Below are 26,159 nucleotides of genomic sequence, written 5' to 3' on the forward strand. Positions count from 1 at the left end.
GGGTTCTTCTAAAAAAAGGCATCCTAAGTCAGGAAGTAGTATACTACTTTCTTTAAAATAGCACCCCGCATCCTGATCGGCCCTGAGAAGGTTATAAGTTGTGCAGAGATCATGATCCTTTAGGCCTCAGGACAGCCAATTGGACCAAAGTCAGCTGGAGGCTCTACACCTGTGGCCTCTAGCAGCCCTTCCGTATATATTGGGATGTTATACAAATATATTTTTTGCAATATGCACTGCAAAATAAACAGGACTTTGTCTAAAAGATGCCTATACCAAACAGCTGCAACAGTGAGTTTTATATAATTTTCTTTTAACAAACAAATTACAAAACAAAAACACAGTTCAATTAGAAACATTTCTGCAAGGGGTCAAACATACAGTTTCTTAATATTTGGCTTCATTTATCCCATAGCACTATATAGATGGTTACAAAAGTCACCTGAACTCTTTTCAGGTGGTATGTACATTAATAACTTTAAGCTATTTATTAATGAGATCAACTTTATTCATCACATAGCCAAGTTTGGCCAAATGAGTTGGTTGCACTGCTCAGTGAATGCTCCCTAATGCCTCAGAAACTCTGAAAGGGCTGATGATTCTCACTTCTCCAAAATCTACTTCATATGCAGTTTTTTAAGCTCATGATAACCACAGCATAAGCTATATTGCATAATGTAAACTATATACCATATTCATGTTATGTATGATGAACTGATATTAGATTTTAAAAATTATATTAGTTTGAAGCTTTCCCTCCTCCTAACTCTAACTTAATTTTACATAGGATAATTGTTCTAATATGTAGCATTGGGGAACATTAAGAACCTACCCTTCAGAATTTTTAGACTATGAAATTTCAAGCAAAATTTCTGGTACTGAGGCCTACCAATATGGGTATGGCTCCATATATTCTTGTGGTCACCTGCAACTCTTACTCAGGAGAACATTACTTTTGGTGTTTTCCCACCAAATATGATTTGAAGATACATCCTTGTTAAGTACATTATTCAATCTTTATGATTCTTTACCCCACTACTAATATCACCACACCAGAGTTAAACCAACTATAGACAATAAAATCATCTTAATATCAATTTCCCATATGGCACATCAGACTCCTCCATCAAGAGCTCTCATTTTAAATAAAAAAGTAAGGTTCTTGTCTATGTAATTACAATACTCCATTTAGCTATAAAAAATCCATTTTTACTCTAATGAATTTTTATTGTCTATAAAAGTGAACCAAGAGGATTTTGGTCTACTTATATAGATATTATAACCACTTTTGTTTATTCTAAAAAATGAAAGAAATATATAAATACTCTTTCATCTCTTATATATTATTTATAATATATATCCATATATATGTGTATTCATTCAAAATATATATATATATATATATAATTAAAAGAGGATTTCAGAGAACAAGATAGTGTAAATGAAAAAGTAGTATAAGAATGCTCAGTGCCTATAGATAGAACTTACACAAAAGGTATAGCTAATATATATTTTTAAGCTCACCCTTAACTCTCTTTATTAATTTAAAATTTATCACATATATAGAACCTTGTTCTGTCACAATCCTGTTATCTTATTAAATTTTGTCATAACATGTGTTACTGTAGTTCTACACTTTTACCTTTGCACTTTGTAGTATGTAGCAGAGCAACATAATTAACCACTGGTAGGTAGTGTTTACGTTAGTTCTCAAAAGGTTAAGAAGCTGATTATAGCTAAAATCAGCTTTGCCTGAGGCTTCAGGGGCTCTGTGTAATCAAATTAGACAAGCAGGGCACAGTGTCACCTAACACAAACCAGTGGCACTTTCTTCTTTGCTTTAACCCTTCCCCACTCCTTTTTTTTTTTCATTATTAGGAGAACAAATCATGCTTTTTGCTTTTACCAGGTAATTTTTAAAAACTTCTTTCTGATAAATTTGACATATAATTTCAGAAGATGTCTACCTGTTTAAAAGTAATGAGAACATATAGAGGAAAACTTTGAAAAAAAATTCTTTTAAATCTTATTTTTAGAAGAAATCTACATGTGTAGATACTGTCTTATGGAAGTATATTTGCAAAAGGTAGGTGTCAACATTATCATGTGTATGTATTATGGACATTTTCTCACTTTAGATAGACTGTCAGTTTTATTTTGCAGAAAACTGTACAATGTTTGATTTGCTTATGAGAACTCAAGAGAACTTTATAAACATGATAGGTAACATATTAGCACTTCTAAGAAACCACAGGAAACCACTTTGCAGAGTTATATCTCATCCTTTCTCCACCTCTACTCTTTGAAGTCAGTAAAGGTGAACAATCTAATGGATGTATTTAAGAAGAAGATTTAATAAGTTTGAGAGAAGAGCAAACAGCTCTACTTTCTACTCTCTTTATACATCATTCTATTTTAAAATGCAATAAGAAGTATAAGCAAATTCAAATCTTGCTACCTCTGAGCCTAAAAGGAACCGAAAGCACGAATGCTAAAGGGATATTTAAAAAGAGCCATGGAAAATGTAAATAAAAATCTAGAATCTCATTGTCATGAAAATTTATAAACCATTGTTAAAACAATGGGTAACATTTGTTATATCTTTATCTTTTTGTATTGGATTTTGAACTTTTAGTTCTAATTCTACATATTTATTACTTTGCTTGAAATGCAGAAACAAAATGAATGTAAACATCTTATAAATGAATGATCAAGAAAAAATGAGTTTTGCTAATGATTTATTCTGAGCAATAAAATCAAAACTTGTTATTTTAATTGATTAAGTCATAAAGAGTTCCTGCAGAAGTCAAATCTTGCTATTTGCACAGTCAGACAATTTCTGCTAATCCAGCAGTACTTAACAAATTCACATGTGGTTAGCTTGTCTTGCCATAGCTGTATATCACATTTCTGTGCTGCAAGCTGTGCAAAAAAAATCAATATGCCAAGTTTAACAAAAGGACAGGAAACATGATGTTCTTCTATATTTTCAATGAACCTCAAATGATTCTGCTGTTCATACTCAGTACAATTTATGGCAGAGAAATGTATTCTTCGATGAAGAAAAAACCTACAATGGAATGGATTATATAAATTCAGAGCTGAAGTTCTGCCTTATTCCATAATAACAATTTATTTAGAAGATTCTGACATTCTGATTCAATGTGCACAGTATAATCAGCTGTTCACAAGGCATATTTTTTTCTTGATGAAGTTAAAGTATATTCTTTATACGAAAGAAATGTATACTATTTATGATAATAGTTTGACATACATGTTTAACTTAGGTTTTGGAGACTTTTTTTCCTAATTTCTCTTTCATATATGAAACATATGAGAGTAGCTACTGAACAAATGCTTTAAGTAATGACCCTAAAAAACAAATCCCAGTGCATCCTGAGCAATTGCATTGGTTAATTGATTCTAGATTTTTACATCTTCTTTTACTGCTGCAGAAGTACATTATGTGTGGAAGTAGATTAGGATGAAAATGTTAAGAATGAGGTAGGAGTGGTCATGACCAGCGCAGTGCCACTTCTGCCTTCTCAACTCAGTCATGTGGAACTAAGTGTGGCAAAACAACCAGTAAGTTGGACTTCAGCCAAAGGATTCAGAACTGTCAGTACAGTGCTTACCTCTGCTTTCGTTTTTTGAGTAGAGAGAACTGAATTTGGGATCCTTTAAAGGGCATATACATAGAGAATAAGAATGCAAAATAATATACATATAGAGGAATGCACTTACACCTTTGGAAAATTAGTTGGTAATTTCTCTTCATTCTAATAAGCATTGGTAAATGGTTTAATAACACTTAGCTGAGGATAGTATGTCACTGATCAGTGATAAATGTACAAACTGTTACATAAAATACTCAGAGAATTGAACTTGCTCCAAATTTTCTATTAACATGTGATTTATAAGACAAATTTCATTCATAACTTGATGTGTCATTTAAAAGAAGATAGGTACAAATTTCCAATCAGTAAATAACAATGTAGTGATGTTAAGTGTTGAACAAAATTAATGTTGTTATAAATGATCATTTCAGTATAGTTCATATTCCCATTTCAAAATAAAATATGGGTCAGAATAGTGGTAAGCTTTTGTATGGCTATTTGGGAAACCCAGTTCTTTGGCTAAAGAGTGCTTATTTAACTCTGTGTGAATAAGGAATTAGGAGGGAAAGGATTATGGATGATCAGATACCTAACTATCTAATATTTATAATGATGACAGAGCTAGAGAAATTTAATGATTAGACAAAAGCCACATATTGGTTAGTGACTCTGATCTTTCTGTACTCAAATTGTGCTTTCATAGTCCTCTGCAATTATGCAATTAATATGTTCCTCAAAAAACAAAACAAAAATACAGAGTACTATCAATTAAGAAATTTCCTATGGATAAGATTTTTACCACTTTCAATGAATTTTACCACTTTCAATGAATATATTCCTTTTTGTTTTTACTGTTAAACTTTCTGTGCACTTTTTTTTTTAATCACATCTCAATGTGACTCCTAGGTCCTTTTCTTCTCTGCTCCTCCCTTTCTTGTTGTTGACAGATGTGTGTAAAGCTATCCTGCTCATAAGCTGCTGTGATCATATTATTTCTTTGTAGGAACTATTTTTAAATATCCTTCCTAAATCCAATTGAACATTTTAAAATATCCACCATCTATCTCCAAAAACTAGAAATTTAATTTGTTTTCCTACTTATTTTGTTCTTTTTTAAAGTAAATCAGATAGAAATTCCTTTTGTTTCTATTTCTAGCATTCTAAAAATTCATTCGGAGTCCTGCTCTTAAAGAAATCCTTCCTTTCTCATTGTCCTTATGTTTACATTTTTGAGCATTTCAGAGTAGATTCCTTTCTATTCCAAAATTCAGCACCAAAAGAGATGTGTACCATTTTGTTTCTTTCCATTATATACTGAGACTCATGTCTCTTCCTTTTCAAATCCTTTTCAGATACTAATTTAAGATTTATGTATTTATTGTGGTACTGTGGATTGAACCCAAGGATGCTTTACCACTGAACTACATTTCCAGCCCTTTACATTTTTAGATAAGTCTAGGGTAGTCTTGAACTTGTGATCCTTTGCCTCAGCCTCTCAGGTAATTGGGAGGATAGGCATGTGCCATCCTAGTTTATTTATGACTTCTTTGTAAAGCACATCTAGTTGAGGAAGTCCAGTCAATAGTTATATGCTATAACCATCATTTAATCTTCAATCCTATTTCCTCATGTCCTTTAAGAAACATAGAACCCTATAATTTTAGTAGACTAATTATAGAGATTCTTTTGTCTAATCTACCCAACATAAGAATTACCTCTATCAAATTCTTGAAAAGTGGCAGAGGGTATAGGTGTAGAGCTCTTGCCTAGCATGAACAAGACTCTGGGTTCAATCTGCAGCACCAAGGAAAAATAAAGTTCTGGAAGATGGTCATTAAGGCCTTATTTGAGCACTACACAAGATGAAAAGTTTGCCAGTTTGCAATGCAGCCTATTTCATTTCTTAAAACAATTCAGATATTATACTAACCCTATCTAATTTCCATAATCTGACATCAACGTCCTTGTCTTTTAAAAAATCTCTCCCTTTTTTATACCTTTATTTTAATGTGGTGCTGAGGATCAAACTCAGTGCCTTACCCATGCTAAGCAAGCACTCTTATCACTGAGCTACAACCACAGCTCCAAAGTCTTTGTCTTAATGTGTATTTAGAATCTCATATCTGGTTTAGGATTAGAACAACTATCATTAAGTAGGTCTCTGTGAGTTCCTTTGGTACCAGATCTTTAATGTGGGTTCTATCTACTAGACCTCATGAGATGAGATACCCCCAATGGTACTAAATATTTAACAACATCTATAACAAAGTCATATCATTAGATTTTTAAATGGATCATTAATAAAAATATTCAACTTGAGCTCTACAGTGGTAAAAAAAATGGCCTGCATAATAGTTTACTACCTTATGACAAGGTGGCTACTTGGTTAAGAGACTAGGACAAGCTTAAATGTTAATATATTAACTTTCATACAGAGAACCATATATCCAAGAGTCTTCATTTCTCTTACCAGAGAAAGTAGTGCTTTCAAGAATTACATTTCAGGCACTTGTGACAATATTTGGATTTCTTCCTTTTTATTTTATGATTTATAGGGCCAAATACCATACTCATTACTTTTTCAATTTTTGATGCCTACATGAAATGGAAGCTGTAACTACAATCTTACCTATATATGTTATACTTTTGAAATAAACATAACGAAAACCATTATATTTAATGTCAATATACACCAAAGTCCTGTGGTGAATGAAAGGCATAATTTTGGAAGAAGTAAATAAATAAATAAATAAATAATCTGGTCTATTTCAATGGTAAAATCTTGAAATTAAGCAAATGTGCAAACTCCTGGGCTAGTTTAACTCTAACATTTGTTTAAAGGGTAGGTTTTAATTTGATAGGTTTGGATAGGGGAAGGTGAGAAGCAGAGGGGTGGAACCCAGTGAGGCAGCTCTGTAAGATGAATTGCTGTCAGGGTGAAGCAGCTGGTTACAGTAATAGCTAGAAACCAAAAGTGTTACAGGCTTTGAAGTCAGTTCAGCTTTGATGTCTTACTCTCACAGTTAATCATAAGATAGTGTAGAAGGAGTAAAAAGGACTTTCCAATTCTGTCCTTGGTGCCATTGCACAAAAAATGTTAGCATGAAAAATTTTTCGATCAGTGTGTGAACTTTAAGTGTAGCATTCATCTCCTTTTTATTTGTAAAAAGTTTTAGATTATTAATGAGTATTAAAATTCCTTATTAGTTTGGTGTAAGCAAAAAGATTCTTAAATTTGTTATTAGAACATATAAAACAAATTGTATTGGGCATGGTAGCATATGCCCATAATCCCAGTGATTTGGGAGGCTGAGGCAGTATGATTGCAAGTTTGATGCCAGTCTGTCCGCTTAGTGAGATACTGGTAGAGCTCTCCAGGGTTCAATTCCTAGTACTGGGGAGGGGGCAGGGAGAAGAATAATATGTAAATCAATCAATAAGGGCACATATTAATGATGTCTTGGGTTTGTTACTATGCTAGGTGTTATATACATTAAGTTATATAGATGTGGTTCCCATCCTTGAGGAATTTATTAACTTAGGACTGATTAATTTGCTGTAGGCTGTTAAAAATTTACAGGAAGCAGGCATGGTAAGCATGTCTGTAATCCCAGCAACGTGGGAAGCTGAGGCAGGAGAACAGCAAATTTGAGGCCAGCTGGTGCAACTTATTAAGACCCAGTCTCAAAATAAAACCAAAAAGAGTTGGTGGTGTAATTCTTTGGTAAAGCACCCCTGGGTTCAATCCCCAGAGTTGGGGGAAAAAAAACAATCACAGGAAATGAGCCACAGACATCATCTAGTCCAACACTGAGGCCCAGAGCAGGTGACTTATTTTGAAAATGAAAACTCTGTCACGTACACACATATTAAATAAACAGTGGAAATGAAGGAATACAAACATCTTATGAATTCTTGACTAAAAAGAAAAAAAATTAGGGGAATTTCATGTTTAGATAGAGCACTACTTCCCCAACTTCAGTTATTTTGCAACACTTTCACATATTCATATGCACAGACTACCAGAACTATTAAAATATACAGAATTTCCTTTGTTCCACCCCCATCTCTTTAGAATGGTACTGGGGATTGAACCCAGGCCTTGCATAGGCTTGACAAGAGCTCTGCCACTTAGCTATAACCCTAATCCCCCAACATTTTCTTTATAACAATTCACTTTCTCTATATTCCCAGTTCCAATCCATAATATAATGGGTTTACTCCATTAAATGATTTTTATGTGTATTCACACCTTTTCCTAATACATATTAGAATAAAAAAACTATTAAAACAAAAAACAGTTCATCCAAGAATCACCTGAGGAATATGTATAAAATAGCGAGATGGAAGATTCACTGAAGTTTAAGAGAAACTTGAATAGAAGAAATATTACAGAAAACATTCTAATATCTCTTGTGGTATTTAAATAAGAACTATGGATTTTACATCTGTGCTTTCAAAATGTTCAAATGTCCATGGGTCCAGAAACCTGGGATGATGTGCATTTTAAATATTTTTTTCTTTGGGGTTGTATGGTTGATGCTTGTAACTTTAAAACTTTATTTAGTTATTGAAACCTGTCCCAGTTTAATTTTTAGACAATAAATTATGTGGGTTTAATTTTTTATAATATATATTCTATGATACATATAATAGCCATGATAGTCTAAGACTAAGGTGGTAATATAAAAAGTTTCCTTTGATTCTTTCTAAATAGTGCTGTCTTGCTGCCTGTTGCTTTTAAAGAAAAAAAAATTTGTAGTTTTTCTAGATGGAAACTAAAGAAATAATCATAACATGCATGACTTTTATGGGAAAAGGAAAAGAATGATTAAAGCTCTATGGCATTCCTCTTGTTTATGTGTTGGTATCACATACTGAGATGAAGAAGAAGCCAAAGCCAGATACTAGAAGAGGGGTAAAATACATCTCAGGAAAATAAAAGTTTATTCCTCTGTTCAATTCTTATCATTTAAGTGCATTAGAGTTGACTGTAAACATAAGCAAAAGCCACTGGTGGGCATTAAATTTGAAGAAGTAGCCCATAAAGAGTGGAATATTTAGCATGTATTAGAATCAGTTATATAACATCTGATTTAGTAGCTAAATTTTAAGTGTTCCTCTTATAATACATATTAAATGTTCGCAACAAATAATTTTCTATAATATAGCAAAGGGATAATTTCAATGTAGTCTAAGACTGGTAGGATAAGCACATTAAAGCAAATTAAAGTGTAATCTTTCTCCTGCATTAAAAGGTTGAAAATCTGTAGACACTCGTAACAAGAAATTTAAAATGAATTTGCCATTCCTAAAGTCATCTCACTAGACAGGAAAGAGGAACTTGGCATGTGACCAATAAATTATGAGAGAGCAACACCTTGGGGTTAGAGGGCACTGATGACTTCAACAAATCTCACCAACTAAGGCAACAGATTAAGCTGGGGGGTAGGATGCCCTACAACCTTAACCTGTTAATACCTTCAAATTCTTAAGAGTGACCTTCAGTCTGCTCTCTCATATTAGTTGTTAGTCACACTAATTACAGCTTAACGGGTATTGTTGGTACCACTCTTCCCCCCAGAAGACATGTAGAGAAAGGTTATCGCTAGTAGCTTCAAATAACTTCAGCCAAATTCTGTTGTGCACATTAGGAGCACTTACTTCCAGTTTTGAATGGGTCTTTTATAAACATCAAAGGAAAGACACTAAAAGAAATGTGTGTTCGTGGACTCTATAAAGCATTTCATAAAGGAAGCTGTAAAAGTAAGAACACTACCTTACCCTGTGATTATAACTTTAGAATGGTTTAAAAAATGTAATATATTTTATTTTTTGTTTATCTTCAACATATAGAGACTAGTGATTACAAATACAAAGAGTTATACTTTAAACATGTTAGTAAAGTAAAAACATTAGCCCATGAAATCCTTTCAGAATTTATGGTTTTTAAAAGGGGATAATGAAATTTCTATCATGATCTTTTAGAACTGTTTTAAATTCCACATTTACATTAATGTTAACCTAAGAATATATGGAGTTGGGCATAGGATTCAAAGCCCATTTACAAAGATTCAAATACCATCTGTGAAGTTGCAGTAAATTACTCTGTAACATTAATCTTTAAACAAGGCACTAAATCAGAACAGAAACATACCAACGAGATTTAGAACAAGAAAATTATAACTGAATTATCAAGATTAATATAGTTTTACACATAAGGATTGCAGGTTCTCAACAGAAAATTGTTTTTTTCTTTGAAAGAAACATTTTATCAAGTTTCTTTTAAATCTTAAATTATTAATATCTAAATGACATAGGGTTTATTTTCCTACATACAAAAAAAACAGACAAAATAATCGACAATAGTGAAAACATGGTAAATGGAATTATTAACCTGAGGGTAGTCCTGGTTAAGAAATATAACAAAATGGGGCTGGAGTTGTGGCTCAGCGGTAGAGGGCTCGTCTAGCGTGTGCGAGGTCCTGGGTTCGATCCTCAGCACCACATAAAAATAAATAAATAAAGTAAAGGTATTGTGTTCAACTACAACTAAAAAAATATATAACAACACAATCTGATTTTAAAAAACAGATACATTAGGGAATAATTATTAATTTATCAACATTATAAAAAGAAACCTGGCTTTATAAAAGAAAATTCTTAAACCAAACCTAATGTTCTTAAAGATGTTGGCCAACAGAAATTTGACTTAAGTGAAACTCTTTGGGAAAATAAAAGCCTATAAAAGTCAATTAGGGTATCATGTGTCATTAAATCCAAGAAACCATTGATTTTAGGACTCGTCATAATTTTTTGTGCCACTTAGAGAGAAAAAATAATGCCAATTAAGCCTCACATAATGCTTTCTTATAACACTGATTGAAAGATGTATTCAGACTTTAGCTGATTAAAGTTGTCTTGTAATCAATGAAATTCAATATTTTATAATAAATTGACCTGTCCATCAATATATCTAATGAGTAAGTTGTTTTTGTGAAAGTAATCCAATTTTGAAATAGTCACTACATGATATTTAAATAAATTTTTGTTATACAATAAAACATTAAAATGACATTGATCAAACATTTTCTACCTTGTCTGAAGATAGGGGAGGAGAAAGAACAGTGGATACACAGTTATTTCAATGTAATTTGACTAATTTATGAATTAATTAATATCCCTACTTCTTTTCAAAAGGGATTTAAAGCAGACTACAAAGAGATCATACACATATATTCAGGAAATGAAAAATAGAAAATCCAAACTGGGGGAAAAAACAAAACAGAGGAGTCCTTTAACAAAGTACCTATATTATTTTATTTAGATATAAAAATAACTTGTGAGTAATATAATAGGTTCTATATTTTTAGTCTTTATAGTAATTAAAAAATAATATAATTATCTGGACATCTTAGGGATTATTTTGCCTGAAGCATAGGGAACAAATGTGCTTACAAATACAAGGACCCTGGCTAATCCCCCCAAATCTCTATTATGATCTACAATTATTTGTTAAAAATATACCAAATGCAAGTATAATCAAGAGAGACAATGAACACTGGGAAACTCAATATTTTAGTAACTATTCCTTGAAAAAATTAATTTGGTTGTAAAGAAGGATTAATATGAAGAAATAATGAACAAAGTCTCTGTCTGTCAAAACTGGTCTATGGAATGGATGACAATAAGTTATCTTAGAATATAGGTGGGCAGATGAGTGGGCTTTACCTCAGGGTGTGCAGGTACAGCTGAAATGAAAACTTTTAAGTAGATTTTCCATATAGAAGGCCTCAGGCTTCATTTGGTAATTAGCAAATGCAGAAAAAAGTAACTTAGGGTACTGTGCTAATATTTAGCTCTATTTCAGAATCCTAGATTGAAATACCAGCTGAAGAATCAGTTTCAACCCTTACAATATAGGATCTTTGTTATTTATTTATTTATTTATTTGTTCAAAACATTACAAAGCTCTTGACATATCATATTTCATACATTAGATTCAAGTGGGTTATGAACTTGTATTTAGATATCTCACACTTTTTCTTCTCTCTGAGATCTGACTGTGTCACATAGATCAAATTTTCCAAGAAACTGGAGAAACTCACACAAGAACAAGGCGAGTGGACATACCAAAAACCTCCTTCGTAGAAGAACTCCTCTTCAACTCTCCATAGTCTTCACTGGGCTGTTAATTACAGTGCCGTGCTCATCCCTAACTCTCATAGATATGGGTACTGACTAAGGCTGGCCAATCACAGCTGATCCTAATATTCAATCTCTTTGGCTTTAGTGATATTTGATTGCTAGGTTAGAGAGATGGTTGCTTCTATAGAAGCTGAATAGGAGATGCTACAACTGCTTAGTAGCTACTCTCCCTTTCTGTGTAAAAAAAGCTCTGTATTTAAGAAAGAAAAATAAGGCCAACAGGTGAAGAAGAATAGAGAAGGAGAGGGAAAGGAAGTTTTGATGAGAGGGTTTGAGCCACAGAATCTACCAGTAATTTTTTTGTACTGCAGATTGAGCCCAGGGGCACTTTATCACTAAGCTACATCCCCAGCCCTTTTAAGTTGTTTATTTCGAGACAGAGTCTTGTTAAGTTGCTAAGGCTGGCCTCAAACTTTCAAGCCTCTTGCCTCAGCCAACCAAGTCACAGGGATTACAGGTGTGTATCACTGCATCCAGCTGTTTTTGTTTTGTTTTCTAAGAAACTTATATTGGGGTCATGTAACTCAAAATGAAGAGAGAGTCTATACTAATTGAAAAGAGTACATTGTACCCAATTTCTTTTTAAATTCCCATAAAATGTGAGTTTGATATTCATATATGTATGTTTGAATTCACTTGGATATATTTGAATCTGTAGAATACTTACAAAATGCATTTAATTTTTGTAGTTGTAAATGGACAGAATGATTTTGTTTATTTTTATGTGGTGCTGAGGATCCAACCCAGAGCCTCGCATATGCTAGGCAAGTGCTCTGCCACTGAGCTACCCTAGCCCCAACCCACAAAATGCATTTTAATAGTGGCATTTTAAATGTTAATATGTGTTTAAAGGTAAGATGTTTCTGGATTATCCATGTAAATGCTATTGATAACTAAAAATGGTAAGAGGGTCAAAATAATTCATATTCAGTTTTATAATACTTTAAAATAATAAAGTATGGAGGGCAGAAGGAGAGGAGTTTATTCTCCTGATTGTTTTTCTTGGCACAATTAAAAATTGTTTACATTTGTTGAGAATAGTAGTTTGGTATTTGGATCAAATGGCATATAAAATGTACTGGGAAACAGGTAATACTGGTCTATAATTATGGTTTTATTATGGATAATTCCCTAAATAAATGATATACTCATATACAAATGAGAGGTAAGTATAGCAATATCTCTGGGGCAAGGAGGATGGCATTGGACAACTAATGGTGTAGTAAATAATTTTCCAAAATGAATTTTCATATTGCTTAAAGTTTAAAACATAAACTAAAGAGCTAGATGGAAAAAAATTCATCTGGCATTATGATCCATATGAGCTATATTCTACCTCGAGTTATAAATAACTCCAAAAAAATCTGAGAGTTCTCAGAATAATCACTTGTCTTTGTTTTCTAGATACTTTTATAAATCCAACCTAACTAACTTTAAGGAACCTTAAGTTATCAGGTTATATACCTTCTGGCTATTCTCTGTTGGTGGTAAGGGTCTGAAAAGGCAATTGTCCTGGGGAATGTACTAAACTTGAGCCTTCAGTAGACCTCTCAAAATTATTCGCCTAACATGTTTCATTATATATACTTTAGGGATTCTCAGAAGTAATAAATATTCATAAGAAATAGTTCTATCATGAATGGATAAAGAAAATGTGATACATATATGCAAGGATGTATTATTCAACCCAAAAGAACATGTTTCATTTTATATATACTTTGGGAATTTTCAGAAGTAATAAATATTCTTAAGAAATAGTTCTACCATGAATGGATAAAGAAAATGTGGTATATATATATGCAATGGTGTATTATTCAACCATAAAGAAGAATGAAATCCTGTCATTAGCAGCAAAATGGACAGATCTGGAGGACATTACTTTAGGGGATATAAACCAGACACAGAAAGATAAGTACCACATGTTCTCACATATGTGGAAAGTAAAAGAAATTGAACTGAAAGTAGAATAGTGATTGCTAAAGATTGGAAAGGACATAGAGTGGAAAAAGAGAGGCTGATGGGAGCAGTGCATGATCTATGTGTGTACAGAAATATCACACTAAATCCGATTAATATAAACAATATATGATAACAAAAAAGAAATAATTTGTATTAAAAGGTGTCACTTGTATTTAAAGACAAAGCATGGCATCAAGACTTATGTGTTTACTAATGGCCTCTGATACTTATTTGGGGAAAATAAATCTTCAAATTCCACCTGAATATTAAAGACTAATTTTAGAAGGTCTTGTAAGGATAAACATGTGATTTAAGGCACTGCAATATTTACAGATTGGAGCAATATTGGACTTATTTATAATAACCCTAGATCTGCAATAGTTTTCTCATTACACACTCACATACTACACACACACACACACACACACACACACACACACACAGACACACACACAAATGTTCTATATGCTTTGACTAGTCTTTTCAATTGGTTCTCATAAAAATTTTTTCTTGAGTCATTCTCTGAATGACTATGTATAGAAATATATCAATCATTTTTTATTTCATGTTAGAATAAAACAGAGATGAATTAATTTCTACCTTAAGTCAACTGTTTGGTATGTGAATTTATTGATACCTAGTCTATCTCCATTACCACACTAGGCATTCTTTCATATAATGAGCTATGGGACAGAAACAGCATGATTATGTTCCATTAGTGGTAGGAGAACTTCTAATCAGATATGCATTTTTTGTAAACAAAGGCAACTAGGCTTCTATGTAAGTCACTGTTTTTGGTGCCTGGTTTTTTTTTCAATTACCAAACCTTTGCCAATGGCTTCTTTATTATATTATAATATACTTTCCCGATGAACAGGTTTTTTTTTTTTTTTAATCAAAAGCCTTATGGAGAAAATTGACTCTTGAGAAGAACAGGCTAATGGATCTGCTAAATCATGAACTTCTCTGGATTCACTGATTTGTTGTGCCAAGGTAAACCATCAGGAAGCTTCATGTCATACTGAATTATTTTAGTTCCTAAAAGAAAGGCCTTCAGAACCTTAGAACTTAGTATTATGACCTTGTCTATCTGATATAAGTCAATATAAGAACTGGTCACATGAAAATGATCTTGTTTTAAAATAACAACATCAATATTGTTCAATGTCTTTTTATATTATATATGTGTTTACCTATGTATATTAATCTTTAAATTTAATGTCAAAATATTTCTCCTAATGCATTTTGGAAGTTTCACATAATTATGTACTGGAAATTATATAACTTTTGGCTTGGCTGTCAAGAGTTTTAACACGACATTTAACTCTCAGTGGCAATAACTAATCACAGCCTAGATTTCAGTCAAACATCTTCCATTTTTCCTCCCATTCCTGATGTCTGGTCTTCTCTCTTTCTTCTCATTCCCTCTACTTACAACTCCTAGTTATCCTTTAAGACTTAGCTCAAGTGCTCTCTGCCCTTAAGAATGTTCCCATATATCCCTTGCTGAGGTTATCTGCCCCTTTCTGTGTGCTGGTCCTTTGTCCTTTCCTCCTAACAGTGGTCACTTGAATAAGTGATGCTTGATTTTCTCCTTTCCTCTATCTGGCTTATGTGCTTCCTATTTAAATACCTACTCCTTAACAGGTACTTTTTAGGTATTTGGTCACTAAGGAAGATATACAGAATACAGTGTTACTACTTATGAGAATGTGAATAGGTAGAACCTGGAGAAAGAGCAGGAGTGGGTTTGGGGCCAGAGAAAGTAAGTCTGGAAAATGGCCAAAAACTGCTATTCTGGATATTTCCATTTTGCCTACCATGTTCTATAAAATTACCAATGGTCTATGTAACTTATAATTTTGCATAACACATTTAAAATATAAATATAACATATATGCATGTTTTTAAATGAATAACATAAGTGTGAAATCAAAGCATTACTTATATATAGTTCAAAATTTAACATTTATAAGAATATTATCAATATAAAACATGTATACTTGGATTAACATAATAACATATGTATATTATGATTAGGACAGGTAGCATTTTATATGATGAGTCTTAGAATGCATATGGGGGTAAACATGTTAAAGTTTTGTAAGATATTCTATGAATGAATGGAGTCATTACTGTCCTCATTAAAACAATGACTGAAATCTATACTTGCCTTTTAGTAGAAAGTGGTATTCATTTATATGTGGTTTTATTTCAACTGATGTATCACTGGATCAACTGTGAGAAAATATTTAAATCTCACAAATTCAAGCACCTTCTGTTTCCTGAATGTTCACATGTTATATATGTGTGCACACAGAATGCTCACCAAATAAATTGTTTACTGACTCAGTTTAAAAATAAAAATGATATAGTTTTTTTATAGTTCCATTTCTGGAACCTCAAATAAAAAGGATAAAGATTCTTTCACTTCTCATTGAAAAGCATTACATTTTTGTTAGCATTTTACTTAAAATTTCTTGGCCCAGAAGATAAAAATTCATGGCCATAGATTAACTATTTTAATGATATGATATGGAAGCAGCAACACATTCTTTTCTACCTGTGGTATTAGTATGTTTGCCTTCTCAGGAAAGTAATGAAAACCACAATAAATCCCTTGATATGAAGTTTTTCCCTACCTCTTCTCTTTAGTTTAAATCTCAAAGGTAATAAATATTTAGCAAGTAATCTGGTGCTCCATAAAAATGTTTAAAATGTGGTGATCATTTAAAATATCTGCATGTATTTAATGGCTGATTATTATAGAAACCATGATTTAAACTTAATATATTTTAAAAATTTACCTGCTGTCTTCTTAGATTTAGCAGTATTCTTTAAACTATTTATGAAAACAATCACTATCTAAATATTTGCTCTCTGCTTTTCATAACACAATCACTTTTAGCTCTGCTTTCCACAAAACAATCACAACAAATTAAAGGCAAATCACTTACTGTCCTGTTACATTAGCTTGATGAAATTAGTGGCTAACAATGCTTGGCAAAAAGTGACAGTGCTTTCTTAACAGATTCACACAAATTTTTTTCTGGAGAAATTAAGAAGCATATCTTTATCAAAATATCCGAACTTTTCTTTCTGAGATAATATCTCCAAATCTCACCTATGGATTTAATTGTCCTGCCCCCAAAATAGAAATAAGTAGCTAATGCAGTTCTTCAACTCACAAAGTTCTTGGTGGGGAGAGAAAATTTCTTAACTTTTCTTAAAATTTTCCTGAGAAGATATATTGGTGGCAGAGAGGCAGGAAACAGACCTGGGACTATTTGCTTTTATAGCTAATGCTCTTTCCTTTCTATAATACTATCGTTTACCTAACTCCTTTTTAGGAAAAAATAAGATGCCTTGCCTTCCAAAACCTCTTCCCCAACATATATTTTCTCTATATCGTAAGTGGTAGGTGATATGAGTTGAATTCTCTGTCCCCAAATTTTGGAAGTCCAAGAAGCTTCAGTACCTTAGAATGTGACCTTATTTGGAGACAGGGTCTTTATAGAGGTAATCAAGTTAAAAGAAAGTCATTAGGGTAGGCCAGTCATTAAGAATATCAATATGGCTGGTATCCCTAGGGAAAGGGCAAACATGAACACAGATTTGAATAGAGGAAAGACAATGTAAAGAGACATAGAAGATGACTATAAACTAAGGAGGGAGGGCTGAAATAGATTCTTTCTTCACAGTCCTCACAAAGAATAAACCCTGACCACTCCTGGATCTTGGACTTCTAGTTTCACAATAAGACAATAGATTTCTATTGTATAAGCTACCTAGTTAGAGGTCGTCGTCGTTCACTGACCCTAGCAAACTGATATAGCAAACTTTAGAAAAGTTAGAGAGGGTGACCTGTGCTAGTAAGTTTTCTGTTACTGTAACAGACACCTGAGACAATCCATTTACAAAGAGGAAAAGTTAATTTTGGCTGACAGTTTTAGAGGTTTCAGTCAATTGACAGGTGATCCCATTGCTTTTGGGCCTGTGGTGAGGCAGTATATCTTTGTTTGACTGTTTTGTGGTGCTGGGGATTGAACCCAGGGCCTTGTACATGAGAAGCAAGCACTCTACCAATTGAGCTACATCCGAAGTCCAATGAGGCAGTGTATCTTGATGGGAAGAACAATGCAGACCAGAGCTGCTCACCTCATGGCAAGGATGTGAAAGGAAGAGGAAGGGGCTGGGGCATGCCTCCAGTAACCTGAAGACCTCCTACTAGGCCCCACCTCCTAAAGGCTCCACCACCTCCTAATAGGCCAACCTGGGGACCAAGACTTTAACACATGGGCCTTGCGGGGACTATTCAAGATCTAAATTATAGCAACATTCAATGAAGAAATGGTACATACAATGGCAGGATTGAGCTTGTATTTGGGAGAGACAACAAAGAAATAGGAGATATGAAAGAAAAGGTTATGTGGGAACCATAGTATGGGAATCAGTGTTACCCTTCCCTGTCCATACCTATATTCTTTATCTTTTTAGTCTCCACATCCAAACTGTGGTACATTGTTTTGTTTTTATTCATGGGGACTTAGAAAATTATTATAAGCTGGAAACAGCCTCAGAGATCATTCCTTTCAATCATACAACTCTAGGTTTTTTCAAAGTTTTCAAATCATTTCTTCAATCAAAACCTTCTCATTCGTTCTGTTACACCACTGTCATCTGACAGTTAAGGAAATAAACATTACAATTATATTCCAATAACTGTAATTCCCGAAGTCATTTCCCAATATCAGGTGGTAAGTTTTCTGGTAACTGAGACTAATGGTCTACTTTATTCGGTTATATGATTTCCTCACTTTTGGCTACCAATTGTTAAGCACCTTCTAAATGAAAGCTCCTACAGATGTAAAAGAATGATTTATGAGCTATAAATAAAGCATAGACAAGGCATGGTGGTAGCATAATGAAGAAAAATTATTGAGTGCTTATTATGTATAACAGAATTTGTAGGAATTTGTTTTTGTACTATTGAATCTTATCCTTATATCAACTCTCACCCTGTAGATTGATAGATATATTTTACAGATGAGAAACCAAGGCTGAAAGAAGTAACTTATTCAAAGCAACAGAGATAGTAGATTATTAGCGCTGGGATTTAAGCCCCCAAATAAATGCTTCTTTTTCAAACTATGTCTTGGCTATGAGACCATACTTTCCCTTCAGGACCCTGAGGTTTAGAATATTTGTTTCTAATCAATGTTATCAGAAGTAAAACTTATATAGCAGGAGGGATATGCATATAAGTAGAAATGAAAACCTCCAATACCTTACCTTATTCCTATAACAGAATATTTATTACAAACATGTTTATTCAATATCTGGATGCCTTACCTGACTTTAAGCTCTTAGAGGGTCAGGTTCAGCCTGTTTTTGGTCACCACTGCATCTTAGCAACAAGGACATTCCATGTTATGTAGAATATTCAATTAATTATTTGTTGAATGGATATATTAATGAATACTTTATTTTGGTCAAATTTTTCATGAAGCTGGTATTATGGGCTGAAGGGGTTTACCACAAAATTTCACACGTTGAAGTCTTAATCCCTAGGACCTCAGAGTCTGACTATATTTGGAGATAGGATCTATAAGAAGTTAATTAAATTAAAATGAGGTCATTAGGGTTGGCCTTGATTCAATATGAATAGTGTCCTCATGAAAAAAAGAAATGTGGACACAGACTTTCAAGAGGAAGGTAATATGAAGACCTAGGCAGAGGATGGTCATCCACAAGTCCAGAAGAAGAGCCTGGATCCTTCCCTCAATGCCCTCAGCAGGAGCTAACCCTGCCTACACTTTGATCTCAGACTTCCAGTCTTCAGAACTGTATGAAAACATATTTATATTGTTAAAAATCATACAATCTCTATGGACTTTGGCAGTCCTACAAAATTAATAGTGGTATACAAAATAAATTCTCTTTCAGTTAAAAAGGTTCATGTTAAGATTTCTCACTACTTTATAACATTCAAAATTTTAAAACTGTTCCAGGAGCATTACCATCCATTCTAAAATAATAAAATCAACTTAATGCATCATATATATTTCCCTGGCCACAGTCCTAGAAGAGGATCTACACCACACATCCTAGAAAATAAAAGAGGACTAATTGTTAATCAATTAGTTGATCTTTTGAAGAAGAAATGACATATAGGCAACATAGTTTCAGAGAGGAATACCAAATCTGAAATGTAGTAATTTCCCCAGAAGGTCTCAAATATTCTTTTTTCAACCAGTCTTTGGCAGGAAGTCAGTAGAAGAGTTAATAGCAATAAGTGAAACTAGTTTGTATTTTGTTATTTTTTTTGGAAACTGTAGAAAGAAATCCTAAGAAGTCCAAGCCAAGGGCAAAGTAGTTAATTCTGCTTTTGTAAGGCTCCTAGCTAAAAGTGAGGAGGCAGAGTGGCCACTCAATAGACCTATGATGGCAAACCACGCAGTCTCTCCCAAAGCTTCCTGTCATGTTTCTCTTCACTGCTGTAGATATGTTAATGTTAAGGCTTTATTTTAAGGATTTTATTGGGTATTGGGGTTGGATTCACTTTATGACAGTTCATCTTTCAGCTGGCCGGGGATGTACTCTCAGGGACTGACCTTGTCTTCCAACTGAGAAATCCATAGATCTCATTTATATTCATTTGGTTTCTCCAAAAATGACAAGCTAGGAAGACTCTACTGCGTTAAAATCAGGATTTTGATATGTTCAAATGCTTTTTAAAACTGGAAAATAAACAGAAACATGAAAATGATTTGGGTTTATATTACATTCTAAATATGGGTTAACTGTACAGAGGTATATAAACACATTAATTGTAATTGTAAATTACCATGTTGTGCAGGAAAAGAGACATATGGCAGGTGTCTTCACTTACTAGCTACACTACAGCTCTTTAGCATTAATGGGCATCAGATTTAAAAAAATTTTCATTTTTAGCAGTCTTTCTCTCTTATATTTCCCAGTACTCCTCCATTTAGAAATCTGCCTTCTTTTATAGAAACTACAAATATGACTAAAAATGAAAAGGTTGTATTTACTCTTTTAAATATTGCTTTGTAATGAGAAATTGCTAGTTCAGAGACAAAGAATATTTTTTTTTTGAATTCTAGATTTCATAGAGCCTTGCTTTAAAAATATTTCTTGGGGGCTGGGGTTGTATCTCAGTAACTCAATGGTAGAGCGCTTGCCTAGCATTGTGTGGAGCACTGGATGCGATTCTCAGCACCACACATAAATAAATGAAATAATGGTCCATTGACAACTAAAAAAATTAAAAATATTTCTTGTATTTTTTAAAATATATATCTAATAAATATATATAGAAACAATTTAAAAAGTCATTAACAATACATAACCTTAAATTTTTTCTATGTACTATACATATTGTTTTAAAAAACAATATTACAAAGCTTAATAAGATATTTTGCCTCATTCAACAATCTAGTCTAAACTTTCTATTTGTCAAAAACTGTGCAGTTCTATAACAGTTTTAACTATAACATCGTATTACACTTTAATTATTTAATTCTTTGCTGAACATGTAGGTTATTTCTAATATTTTGTTGTCAAAATTTTTAAATGACATAGTGACCACCCTTATTGCTAAAATTATATCACAAATACACAAAATCTTCTTATCTTAAAAGTTGAAATCATAGACCAGAAGAAAAACATATTTCAAAACTTTCTTGTAAGAATGACCTAGTATCCTTTCATTGAAGGTTGTACTGATTCACATACCATTAGGTGAAGTACCAAATATTTGTTTCTGTTACTTTGGCCACACTTATTTTTACACTGGTTAAATGATTGTAGTTTTTCATAACACCTGACAGAACAAAGCCACCTAACTCTATCTTTTAGTTTAGAATCACTTTGTCAAGTACTAACCCCTCATTACACTAGGATTTTATTGGAATGGTATAGTAGTTTTCACTTTTAAAACATTGTTCTACATAGATAATACCATTTTTTACTCTGAAAAGAATTCATCATGAACAGATTCTGCCAAGAAAACCAATACTGTTTAGTAAGCAAGACTATTTCTAGAAGAAAGCCATAAACAAAAGCAGCTAGTCTGAAAAATGAATCCCTGTGACACAGTTCCAGTATAATAAAGAAGGATATATAGATCATTCATTTCAAAAATATGAAATTATAGAAACAAGTGCTGATTCAAGAAAAAAAGTAATGGTCTGGAATAAGGACTAGATTTAAACATCTCATGTTTTCTTAGACAATAGATAAAAAAACTTCTGGGAAGAGGAGAAATTATTATGTATGGTAAAAATGTAATTAAAGTGTTAAAGATTGATAAAAGTATAAGAACAAGAAAGGTAATAGTCAATGTAGTATTTGTTCCGAACTTGGAAGATTTACATAGGGATATCCAGAAAATACAGATTTTCTCCTTCCTTCCTCCCTCCCTCCCTCCCCCCTCTCCCCTCCCCGCCCCCCCTCCCCCCCCCCCCTCTCTCTCTCTCTCTCTCTCTCTCTCTCTCTCTCTCTCGGCAGTGTTATGGAAAAATTTCTGCAAGTAAAGTGGCCAAAGGAAAGGTGATTCTTTAATTCTGAAACTGTAGATCTACAAAGAGTAATGGGCCCCTCAGAAAATTTGATGAAGGCTGTCAACCATCTTTAGAAAAATTCAGAGATACAACTGCTGTTTATATTCTACAAGGGTTCAAGGTCTTCAGGTTAAGATTGGGCTGAGGGTCTAGTTCAGTGGTAGAACACTTATCTAGCATGTATGAGGCCATAGGTTCTATTCCCAGCACCAAAAACAATATTAACAAACCAACAAAGAAACATAAAAACTTTCTTCTTCTAAAGAAAATATAAGAAAATGGAAACATCTGATAAACAGTTTCAGAATGATGGTGAAGACCATTGAAACAAGTGGTTGGAATTAATTAATCGATTAATTTTTTTTGTAACAGTGACTGAACCCAGGGGTCCTTAACTACTGAGCCACCTCCCCAGCCCTTTTTATATTTTATTTAGAGACAGGGTCTTGCTAAGTTGTTTAAGGCCTCACCAGATTGCTGAGACTGGATTTGAACTTGTGATCCTCCTGCTCCAGTCTCCAGAGTCATTGGAATTATAGGCATGTGCCACTGCACCCAGTGGAATTTTTTATTTAAATCAAGGTATCTGGTGCATATGGAGACTTTGTACTGTTGCTGACATCTGCCTCTCTAACTATTGTACTGAAATTGTTCTCGTTAAAGCTATCAGTGGCATCCCTGAAATGGAAGAAAATCAAGAGTGTGGTGGTTTACATGTATATATCTTAAAAAAAATCTCTGAAAAAAAACACTGAAAAATTCAACATCAGTTTAATATAAAAGTTTTCCTAAGGCTTAGTCTTTTCTTCTTATACCAAGTCAAGAAAACCAGGGGTGAAAAATCTCATTTCAAATTATGTAAAGGCTGATTAATGGCATGTGCCAGTCAGTACTGACCTAAGCAGAGATGGAGCAGATGTGTGAATGATGTAACTAGGCTGGGCTACAGACTATTAGTGTTACTCCCTGATATTAACAGTTCATCACAATTTCTTCAAATCTGCAGAGGTAGCAAAAGAATTGAAGGAGCAGCTTGGGTGAGTGGCTACTAGTTTTTAGAAGCTGAATGCTTACAGGATAATCAGTTTACCCTCATCAAATACTACCTGATTTCTGTTGAAATATCTCACCCCCAAATCTTTACAAAACAGTTGTATAGGAAAAGGAAGGAATCAGCTTGTGCTGTGTGACTTTTAGTGGGATAATCCAATAGTAAGTGATTAATCATCTGTTGAATCAAAAGCTAAGCAATTAAGGTTTGATTTTGCTTACACTAACTTATGTGTATCCTTAATACTCTCTCTTCAGATACTGACAAGAAAAAAAAAGTATACATTTGTCACACTGGATCTGTGTGGTATGTGTGTGCAGGGAAATGATCTCTCTGGGCTGCTATAAATCGTGGGGCAGAGACCAAGGCACTAATTCAGCTTTACCCCGACATGAACTTGTGGACTCCATGTCATTGCATTTAGTTAAGGAGTCAGAAGAACTTATGTTACTAAACATTTTGTTTTTTCTTTAACAGATTTTTTCCTTTTAATTCTCTTTATTTTTTTGTTTATTTTGCTTTTGTTTTTGAGACAGGGCCTTGCTATGTTGCTGGGGCTATTTTTGAATTTCTTAAATTCAGTTGATCCTCTTATGACAGCCTCCCAAGTAGCCAGGACCACAGGCATATGCCACAACACTTAGCTTAAACATTTTCTTAAACAGAAATATAAAGAGCAGAGCCAGGTGTTATGGTGCATGCTTATAATCCCAGTGACTTGGGAGGCTGAGTCAGAAGGATGGCAAATTTGGGGCCTGCATCAGCCCAAAACTTAGCAAGGCCCTAAGCATTGTATTGAGACTCTGTCTTGGGAAAAAACAAAAAAAACTCCAAAACTCTCAGGTTCAATCCTCAGTTATTCTCATCCCCAACAACAAAAATAAGAAATATTAAGAGCAGGAATTAAGTTTTCCTTGAGCAGTGATATAAGTCTCAAGGATAAAGAAGCTGCAGTATAGAAATGAATCTTCTCCATATGTGTGGGGCTCTATTTTAGACAGTGTCATGAGGGACAGTAGACTATGGTAAGCACTGTTCTTTTGCACCTGTCTTGTGGCCATAAAATTTCCAATGTGATTAAGGACTCAATCTAATCTTATAGATTCATGTAATCTCTATCCATTGTCTATCTGAAACAATGAATATTTTGTGTTTTGAAAATTTGATTTGTGACAATTTGTTCTTTATCATTAGGCAATTTTTAAAACGTCAGAAGAATGCAAGGACTTCATGCTTACCTGAATTTTTGTTTTTAAAGCATTGCAAAGCTGAGGTGTAACTGGGGCTGTTCCATGCTGTGGAGTATGGGAGATGTGATTTAAAACTTGGTTCCATTGCCTAGTGGTAGGTCACCTAATCTTACAAGGATGTTGTGAGAATGAGGATTATACCATCAAAGGGCCTAGATCCCCTAGTTGTGGGTGCAATGATGATGGCAGCACTGAGGAAGAAAGTAATGGCATTGTTATTATAATCCTATGAAATAGAAACAGGATATCTCCTCACAAGGAAGAGAATGTAACAAAGATGCCAGAGTCCTAGACATACTGCAGTACCCAGTGTCAGCCCTGCAAAAAAAACGCCTGGGTGCACACCACGCTAACTTAGTGACACACTACAAAGTTGGTGGCTTTCCTACTCCTAGTGTGCAGCTCAAATAATTGCAGAGTGAATCTTTCCCTGCAGAGCTCGGAGTTCTGCTTTAGCTCATTTTGGTGTTCAGGGGAGCTGAGAAGTATTCCAATGGTTCTGGCCATAACTACTGCTGATTGCCATATAAACACAACAAAGGAAAGAAGAAGGTGAATAACTCCCACCCTTTGCTCTCTCCCAAGGGGACACAGCCTAAGAAGGCATGGAGAGAAATTCTGATTGGTATGGATTATGATAATCCACTCTTGCCTGTATAATAAAGTACCTTGGTGGAGAGGAAACTTTTATTTTTATTAAGATATAATTATTGCTGTTCTTTGTATTTGTATATGTTTATATATGTTTTCTTTTTCTCTTAATACCTAATGTTTTTTTTCCTTTCCCTTTCCCCTACATTTTTATCTTTTCCTGTTTTCCCTCTTTATTTATTGATTTATTTTGGATGCAATACCTTTATTTTATTTTTATGTGGTGCTGAGGATAGAACCCATGGTCTCGCACATGCTAGGCAAGTGCTCTACTGCTGAGCCACAACCCCAGCCCTCTTTATTGCTTTTTTAATGTTTAAAAAGTTCCTATTTTCCATTTAGTGTTCTATTTCTACTCTGTTTTAACTTCTATTTTCTTAAATTAATTCTTTTTTTACCTTTTTGTTCATTCCATGTATTTTTTTGTCTGTTTGTTTTCTGTTGTTAATGGTGGTGTGGCTGATTTCATTTCTTTATACTTTATTATCTTCTTTATTTTATTATCTGCTAGTTGTTTCCTTCTTTCTATGTGATCCTGGGGATTAAGCACAGCCACTATTTGAGTAGTTTGGATGGGGGTGCTGCTGCTGAGCTAAACTTCCAGCCCAAGTCAGAAAAACTACACTTTACAATCTTACAATAGTCACAAAGAACCCCACTTGAACCTTGACAGATATTCAACTTACTTAAAAAAAAAAAAAACAGGGAGTTAAGAGCCCCTAGTCATAGATTTTGTTCTAAGTAAGCACAGCAAGGAGTAGTGTGAAGTCATGCTCCTGGAAATTCACTACCATAGCAAGAGTAGAGAGGAATAACACAATGGTGTGGACAATGAATC

The 26,159-nt window shown here is 33.6% G+C and overlaps 1 protein-coding gene across 19 annotated transcripts in view; it reads right to left on the minus strand.

Moving 5' to 3' along the window:
- Positions 1-26,159, minus strand: part of Arb2a (ARB2 cotranscriptional regulator A) — a 446,980-nt gene that overhangs the window by 89,665 nt on the left and 331,156 nt on the right. Inside the window, exon 11 of one of the 19 annotated variants that reach the window (XM_040273168.2) lies at positions 2,726-3,070. The exons of 17 other annotated variants lie outside the window; for them this stretch is intronic. In XM_040273168.2, the coding sequence (XP_040129102.1) occupies positions 3,033-3,070 (38 nt within the window). In that variant the 3' untranslated portion in view covers positions 2,726-3,032. Of the gene's footprint in view, positions 1-2,725; positions 3,071-20,288; positions 20,525-26,159 lie in introns of those variants that run through there. One more of the 19 variants, XM_040273169.2, reaches the window with a different exon arrangement.

The sequence above is a fragment of the Ictidomys tridecemlineatus genome, chromosome 1 (genome assembly GCF_052094955.1).
Source record: "Ictidomys tridecemlineatus isolate mIctTri1 chromosome 1, mIctTri1.hap1, whole genome shotgun sequence".
In the NCBI taxonomy this organism is placed as follows: Eukaryota; Metazoa; Chordata; class Mammalia; order Rodentia; family Sciuridae; genus Ictidomys; species Ictidomys tridecemlineatus.